A 9,975-nucleotide genomic window follows, 5' to 3' on the forward strand; every position below is an offset into this window, starting at 1 on the left:
TATCCATATCTAAATTAGTAACAAAATTACAGATATATGGTAAATTACAAGATACGACATAGTTATGCTGAATAATTAATATTAATTCCTATTCTGAAATTTATAATTTGGTTATTAGAAATGTATCTGAAGTTTTTACATAAAGCAAAAAAAGAGTCTGATTTTTTAAAATGTAATATGTACAATAATGTATATATAATGACTTACATGGAGTTCAAAATAGTGGAATTCTATTAGAAACCTGAATAAAAAATGAATTTCTTTTCAACTATTCTAATTATTTAGGTATTATAATGTTACTTGCTATTACTTTTATGAAAATAACTGTTGTATTTTTTTCTTGGTATATAGCAAATAAAAATGCAATATAGGAATGTATATACGATTTGTTACTTTTATAATATACATTAGATAAAATTTTATAATTATGTAATAAATTTATATATGTTTTTTATTTATCATAAAAATATTTTCTTATTACTTCGGATGTTATATGTATAAAACATATTAGAGGAGAAAAAGACAATTAATTATAGTGCATTAGAAGAACATATATATGAATTATAAACTAAATATTAAGAATTTTACTATATAAATTCGCATTGAGCGGAATATATGCCACTTAACTACATATATAAATAACTTTTTTACAACGTTACATATAATATATACCATACAAAAACAACAATACTAAACTATTTGCATATTATTTTAAATTTTTAATTCCTTTTATTGGCAAGCAGATAAATGATAATAAAACTTTGAAGTTATAAATAATATATATATATTATTTTTAATTTTTGAACAATGTTTTTATTTTATGAATTTTATTTTTTTATTTGGATAATAATATTACTGGTGTTTTTTTTAAAGCTTCTGTTTCTTCTCTTCTTATTTTAATAAAATTTTTATAAACAGTTCTATATATTAATGTGTAATAAAATCATTATTTATTTCACAATCTTGTGCTATATATTTATACCTTAAAATTATGTGTTTTACATTCTAAAGAAAAATTCATATATAAGTGGACTTTTTTGCTACTGACTCAAACAGTAGTACTTTATTTATGTTTGCCCTTTCTTTGAATAATTTTTATACTTTTTATGCATATGTATATATTTCTACTTTTTTATTTAATCTTATTTATTAATAAATATCCTTTTACATGTAACTTTTACAACATCGATTATTACATTTTCTGTTGCTAATAATATAAACTGTAATTTCGGGAGCAACAATCTCCTTGAGATTAATATCCTATGCTATGAAAACTTCCTTTATGGTTTCTATTTACTTCTTTATTTATGTTTTGTTAGGATTCTTTTATTTCTTCAAGTTCGTTATGTTTGGCTATTTTTTCCTATGTAAATGATTACGTAACCAAGATTTCATTGATGTAAACTACATGAAAAAAAAATATGTATATGCACGTAAATATATAACTGTTTTGTGTTTGTAATTTTTTGTGAAAATGAGCATATTCATTGGGGTAGAATATTTACATTATTAGGTACAAATTTTATTAACTTCATATAAAAACAATAAAGTGAAAAATGCTAGTAATAGGATAACTGTGGATAACATGAGAGAAAATACATAATCTATTTTTATCGGTGGTAGTATTTGTGGTACACCAGTACAAAAAGTTACATTGCGAATTTTAATATCATATGCTTTTTTAAAATTGAATAACTCCTCACAAAAATAGCCTTTATTTTTTTTTTTTTTGACATTCCTGATAATTTTGAACTTAAAATTTATAAATATTATTTACATTTTCCCGGATACTTGCTTTTAACATATAGACCTGTCCAATATATTTGTTAAATCCATCATAATAACAATATAGTTTTTTAAGATTATGTAAAACATCCGATTCAATTTCTTCGAATTTTTGCGTACATATATTACCTAATTGGGACAAATATTCATTGTATTTATTAAACCAACTAAGATTCTTTTTATAATTTACTTTTGAATTTATCCGATAATTCAAGTATTTACAGCATTTTTGTTTATCAGATTTATGATGAACTCTTATTTGAAATAAAAATCTACGAATATGTTAACATGGTTCGATAAAATCGATGTCTGTTATTCCAGAACATTCCTTTCCAGGATTTCCAGTACCTCCGTCATGACGAGTATCTTGGATACCATAATCAAATTCCTTACTATATTTATGATATAATTCCACGGAGTTATCCTAAAAATAAATGAAAAAAACAAAAAAAAGGTAATTATAATTATATTGTATAAATTATAAAAATCATTCATTAATAGATAAAAATATTTATTTCATTTATAAAATAAGGGATAATTGAAATACCATGATATATGTAATTATTTTATTGAAATGATAAATTTTGCGTTATACTTTAAACTGTTGAATTCCATTATATATAAGAATGCGTGCTTTAAATAAGAAATATTATATTCTTATGAAGTTAATAGTTATAAAAATATAGAAATAATATATAATGTGTAGATATGTGGTGTATTACTCTTTTACATACGTAAAATTTAGAAAAAAGTTAGTTAACGAAATCAGCATATTGCTTTTTTATTAATATTAAAATAAGGTAGAACATGTAATAAAATATAAAATAAATGCTTTTAAATGACAAAATAATAATTTGAAAGACAGGGTTATTTTATTGTATATAAAAAATATTATTGAGAAAAATACTCTTCTATTTTCTTATTTATATGAGACTTACGCAATTGTACTGATATATTATAAAGAAAAACAAATTAATTTATTATATTCTCATCTGAATTTCCTATTATACTGCAGTATCTATTTATGAAACATTTTTGAACTTTTAAAACATTATAAAAAGATAAATATAAATTCTTTATAAAGTATAGAATTTTCTCATTTTTATTGTTAAGGTATTACATTTCTTATTATTTCAACTAATATTTATAATAAGTTATAATTCTATACATATAGATTAAGAAACTGAACTTCATGGATATTACTATAATTAAAATTTAATTAAATGAAAAGTAAATTTAACTAAAAGGAAGCATATATTTAATTTAACGATTAAGCACTTATTAGCTAAATTAAAAATATACTTAAAAAAAACTTGTTTTTATTATAAATGTAATATTTAATAAATAAACTATATTGTATAATTAAAAAATAATATGTTAATTCTCTCCATTCTATAACAAATAGTAGTTTATGCTTTACCTTCTTCCTTTGAACTTTCAGCGAGGTATAATATATATTTTTCTGTTCATTATTTAACTATATGCAGATGAATTAAATATGGTTATACAATAAATTGATTATAATAATATATTGAAGTAAAAAAAAAATTTTTATAATTATCCTTACTTCTTCAGTAAATTTTATTGTTGAAATAGTTTTTACTTCTAGAACAACAAAAATATAGATTGATATGTCAATCAAAATTTATCATTATAATCCGTAGAGCATATATCCTATTAGTATTCTCATTTATATATGTTTTTATTTCAATGTATAATAAAAGAGTTGCAAAGGTTAATGTCATAATATTTTTTAATTTTGTGTATGTCACTGCTATTTTATTTATGAATATTATATGTCAGATGAGATCAAAAACTTGATAACATTTAATTCAAAGTACTTAGAAAATAATAATAAATATTTTTCTTCTTCTTTTTATATATCTTATTGTTCTAAAATATATTACAATTATATATATTTATCATAATATATAAATTATAAGTTATATGTTAATTGTATTAATATATTTAAGATATAATAAAGTGTATATTAAAAAAAATAAAAAATGAAATAAAAAAAATTGTTTTTATTATAATTTCTTATGTGTAATGAATTGTCTTATTCTTTATGAGCCATATAGAAAAAAAAATAGTAGCATAATTATTATAATTGTTAAAATAAATATTCATTGAAGTTATTTTACAATGGATATTCTCTGAATCTTATTTTACTTCTTTATTTATAATATTAATATATATCTTTTTAATTTAACAAAAGCGTCACATTTAATAATTTAGAATAGTTATTAATGCCGTTACATATTTTGAAACATTACTGTTTGTTATTTGACGTTTGTATTAAATCATAACTATAATCATAAGTTTAGACATGTTAATAATCTTTAATAATGTTATATATTTAATTTATTTTTAATATATTTGCAATATGTTTATATGAATATAGTTAAATTAAAAATTTTTTCAAGTTCATATATCAAATATAAAAAATAAAAGACAACATACATATTAATGTTCTTGTAATGTATACTCCATATTAATTAAATATATTATTGATATATATATTAAATTATTATGTGTAAAAGTATTTTTTGAAAAGAGACTTATTTATATTAATCTAAAATATTTTAATAAAACTATATATTTATTATCTGTAATACAATATAAGAATATTTAAATTCAATTGTATTTATTAAGAATAGTTGAAACATGAATAATGTTAATATACATAATATGTAAAAATAATTATTTTCTTAAATATTATAAATATACCATAATATATTTGTTTCATGCAATGTAAGAATATTATATTACAAACAAGGAAAAACATTTCGGTTACCACTCTACTACCTGATTGTAATTCATATAATTAGTTTACAAAAATATTTCTTTTATTTTAGTTACTAATATTATTACTGCATTAATTATATTGTTTAAAAAATAAACACATTGCTTATATTATGTTTTATACTCAATACAAACCAGTAAAAAAAAATATATAGTTTATTTATTTTTCGTGGTATATGAAAAAAGTAAAAATTTATTACGTATGTAAATGGATCATATATTTTATCAAAAAGTTATAGTATTGATTTATGTTATATATATATATATGTATATATTGTAAAATAATATATGAAGAAATAATAACAAATAACTGTATTAACTAAGTACTAAAACGAAATATATCATTCTGCAATTACAAAAGATAAAAGAAAAGGAAAAAATTGAAAGCCAAAATTTATAAATTCTCTTTAGAACGTAAAAAGTTAGTTGATGAAAATTTTTTATTAAGGTATCATAATAAGAATTACATTATAAATTTAGTTAAGAGAAACAAAAAATAATATATGGCATTTTTTGTGATTCCTATAAAATAATTATATTTTCTTTCGTTTATCCTTTGTTTTAAAAAAATTTTAAAGCTTACCTATTTAGTACATTTTATCATAAACACTTAATCATATTTAATTTTGTTTTTTAATTTCATAAAAATAATAATATTGATATTAAAATATATGAAAAAATGATAAGAAGTTGTTTTATTTATCTGTTAATGTCTTTTTACGAAATATTAAATGTGTGATAATTTATAAAAATAAATATTCAGTATATTTCTATTATTATAATATTTCACTCATTTCAATAATATCAGGGTCTTATTAAATTATTTTAAATGAAAGTTAAATAAATCAAATAAAAATACTTTAATGTTATCAATACCTATGTGTTTATATATATACATATTGAAAATGATGTGTTTATGATGCAATATATCTGTTGTGCATACAATTAAATTCTTTATTAAGAAATAAAATTTTTGTATGGTTCCTTAATCTTGCTAAAATATAATAATTAAAAAAAATACAATTATAACCAATAAATATGGCATTAAAATCTTATACGAATGATAATTTTAGTGTGAAAATATCTAATAACTTATTATAGCTTGAGGAATTTTATTTAAGTATATCGAAATTTTTTTTTTGTAATTTGTCCCTGCTTTATCATTAGGTTTTCGTATGTTTTAAAATTTTGCTTTTTCCTTTATTTTTTCTTAAATTTATATTCTCTACAACTTATAAAATATTTCATTGGTGATTTATATAAGTTTTTTATTTGTAATATGTTTTTACAAAGTTAAAGTTAATAAAGTCTAATTATAGATATACAACTAAGAAAGTTTATGTCTGATATTATTATAGGTAAAATATCTTTTTGAATATGTATTGAATGAGAAAAAAAAATAACACATTTTCTAAAGTACGTAAACATTTTTTATAAGCACATATATGTAAAATATTAAGAAAAAGAAAAAAATAAAATTTTGTTTATTGTTAATAACGGATCTATATTTATACAATTGTGAGCAGAAAATCTAATGAGGAGAGACTGATATATATGTGAAAAAAATAAAAAAAGCATATTATACGTAAAAAATAAATATAACCTCCAATTAATATTATTCTACAATGATACCATATATTTGTGTGAAAAATAATGAAAACCTGGAACATGGACATCAAGGTTTAAAAAATATGTAAATGTAAAATTACTACTTAAGTATTATAATATAAAAGAAAAGAAAAAAGTAAAAAAATAAAATATATGGTCATTTCAAAATGGTTAATAATTGATTTTGAAATAATATTCTGGTTTTTAATATAAATGAAGCAATTCTATACTATATCTATTTTTTATACATTCAAAAATATATTATCTAAAAAAATTATAATTTACAAGTATTATATATTCCTGACAAGTAAAAATTATTACGAAATTTATTTTTATATTTAATTAAAACACATTAAGTCCACTATTCTATATTTATCAGCGATTATATCCTAATTAACACATTGTACAGATCCATATAGATTTTCTCAAGGAACAGGTAAAAGAAGGAAAATCTAAAAATTAATAAAGTTATATAGATAAAAAATTACATATATATTTATTTATATCTGGATAAAAAGCATATATGTAATGAAATGTTAAATAATTAAAAAAATATATTCAAAGGAATCTATGGGAAAATAACTTAAGCACAGATGTGAAGAGTATTTTCTTGCATATGTATATAAGGAATAATAAAAAAAAGAAAAATTTTAAATGTATAAAATTTATACAGAATCAATTGCTTAAGAAAAACTGAAAATATATATTATACATTTTAGTTAGGTGAAACAAGATAAATATTAAGAGCGTTTTTTTAGATTACATTTGAATATAATTCATATGTTACATACAAATTAGGAGTATGTATATATATTCTTAATCATAAAAAAATTTAAATATATTATAATAACTACATTTAAAATATAGATTTCAAAGAATTATTGTACAGTATAATACTTATGAGATTTTAAAATATTTTCTTAGTATTATCTATATATTATCAAAAAGCTTATTAATATTGTTAAATAATCTATAGAATAAATATAAAACTGATAATAACAATAATACTCATGGATAATACATATTTGAAAGAGAACCAAAAGTGGCAGAAATTAATAAAATGATAGAGCTAAATAAAAATGGCATAAAATCCTTAAGCATCTTTTTAGTAATATTTTCTTTATATTTACCCATAAATTTATTTGACTTTTTATATTCACTATGCAATTGTCTTGTTGTTTCTTTTTCATATTGCAAATCTAATCTGTTTAAATGTATACTTGTTATTGGTGATGTATTTTTTTCAGCTGACTTATATTTTTTCGTTTGAATTGATTTTTCATTTAATTCTGAACGAACGCCATCAAGGTAATCAATAGCTAATAAGGAATCATAGGTATTTTCGGAATTAGCCTAAAGTTTTAATGAATTACTTGAGTTTTGAAAATTATCCTGAACATATTCATTTAAATTAAAGTCTGTTTCTTAAGAATCTACATCTGTTTCTCTATATAATAATCTGTTTACACCTTTATTTGATGTATTATTTAAGTTGATTTTTTCATTACATGATTTGTCAGAGTTAGTTCGCTAAGAATTAGTTGAAATATATAATATTTAAAATATCTGTACTTTCATATTAATAAAATATTCATTTTAAAGTGAAAATGGGAGAGTACAAAAAAAGTATAGAAATTATTGAATATAATAATTATATTACTTCAGAGGAATAGTGGATTATCCATATTAAAAAAGGAAAAAGAAAAAATTTATTTTTTTGTTCTATCGTGGTGTATATATTTAGAATAATAAGACTTATGTGGTGGTAAGATTTTCAGAAATATATTTTTTTCGATAATATTCAATATATTATTCTTTATAATTTTTCTTTGTTGTTTTGTGTTACTTTGAAATTTAAAAATTGTTAACTCTCTTTAACTGATGTTAATTATAAAATATGTATTAAAAAGTAAAAAGAAAAAAGATGAGCTAAGTGTAAATATTATAGTAATTATTATATATATAAATATTATTAATTCAAGTAATATAGATAAATATGTTTTAAAAAAAACATTAAAAATAATATATGATTAATTATTACAAAACTATTGCAACTAGGCATGCTATAAATAATTTATTTCAAAATTTTTTTTTATATTTATTTATTGCCTACGTTAAATATAATTATGACTTGTTAATTTTGCTATCAAAATGGATAAAAAAAAAAAAAATTTATATGACATGAAATATACAAGTTATCCTTTAAAAAATTATAATTTTAAAATTTTTTGTTGATTAAAATAATGAAAAAAAATTTGAAGTCTTCTAAAGCCTTACATATGAAACATTCTTTTTAAATAATTTGAAATAAGCATAATAATTGGAACAACAAAATTTATTATAATAATAATATTTTAATGAAATTTAATTTGCATTAAGTATTATATAGTGTTAACGACTTATATATTTTAATTAAAAATACTTAATAGTATGTTAACGATAAATTAATAATATCTAAATGAGATAGTTTAATTAAAATATGATATAATTTAAATTAAAGTTTTATTTTTATAAACAATATAAAACACAATTTTACTATATTTTAGAGCTATTAATATCCTTCAATATGATTGAATATATATATATATATATATATATATATATATATATATATATATATCAAAATTTATGAAATAATATTAAAAATAAAAATTTGAAGGACAAATTTTTTATTAAAATAGTGATCAAAGTAAGAATAGATTATTAAAAAAAAAAAAAAAAAAACTTATTAATAAGAAATAATATATTAATATAAGTTAAGAATGTTATAAAGAATTATACATATTTATAATTGACACTTTTATGATACTTTAAATTGGAATTATAATATATTTTTTATTATTTAATAAGGAAATACTTATTATAAGATAGTAAGAAAGTTCATGAAAAATATATTTTAATAAAATCATATGAAAAATAGAACTAGAAAAGATTAATTGCAATACACATTAATAAAGAAATTATTAGTTAAAATATTATACTATGTTTTTCCAATATAGTATTATAATGTTATTAATTGTTTTTCAGTGTTTATTCATGTGCTATGATTTGGCTATTTAACTTGAAATAATATAAATATATTTCGGATTTATAAAATAATTTTGTTATATAAAAAATCAACGAGGAATAATTCATATTTTCATCTTTTATATTTATTTAATTTATAATTATAATAAGTTACTAGGTTTATTTATGTTCTTTATGTATACAAATAAATATATAAGTACAGATTAGTAAAAATTTTTTTTTTTTTATATATTTATATTATTATTTATGTGTAATAATTAAATTGGTATTATTAAAGTATTTTTCTTATGTCATACTATTATTTATATCTATTAAATATATAAAAAATTAGTAGATGTTGTAATATAATTTTATCGTGAAAATAATTTGGGGTAAAATGTGACTAGTATCTAAATATTTTATGGGAATATCATTTTTACTTAAAATTTTATAATGAATATGTTAATAATAATTCTATTTAGAAATGTATATGTTATCATGTTATCTGTTATAAATTTCAGAATATTTTTATATGAATAAATAAATTTTATTTTTTAAAAGCAATAAAATTTGAATATTATGGATTTAGAATTGTTAAATTTTTTTTTTTTGTTGTTGAGTGGAGTAAAAACAATATTGTAAGGATTAAAGTTTTCGGATAATATATTATGTCAGTAATAACATCTATAACTATTGTTTCACAATTCTGTAGAAAAGGCTCCAGAAAAGGAAATACCCAATTTTCTTATAATATGTATTTAGCGTATCGTT

At 18.5% G+C, this 9,975-nt stretch overlaps 2 pseudogenes across 2 annotated transcripts; both read right to left on the minus strand.

Moving 5' to 3' along the window:
* Positions 1–1,353: 1,353 nt before the first annotated feature.
* Positions 1,354–2,206, minus strand: PmUG01_00063600 (annotated as a pseudogene). The gene is given in 3 exon segments: positions 1,354–1,404; positions 1,531–1,722; positions 1,736–2,206. Coding segments are annotated over 3 exon segments (714 nt in total).
* Positions 2,207–7,152: 4,946 nt separating this feature from the next.
* Positions 7,153–7,725, minus strand: PmUG01_00063700 (annotated as a pseudogene). Its single transcript has one exon. A coding segment is annotated over exon 1 (573 nt).
* Positions 7,726–9,975: the final 2,250 nt, after the last annotated feature.

Source organism: Plasmodium malariae (genome assembly GCF_900090045.1).
Source record: "Plasmodium malariae genome assembly, contig: PmUG01_00_38, whole genome shotgun sequence".
Classification (NCBI taxonomy): Eukaryota; Apicomplexa; class Aconoidasida; order Haemosporida; family Plasmodiidae; genus Plasmodium; species Plasmodium malariae.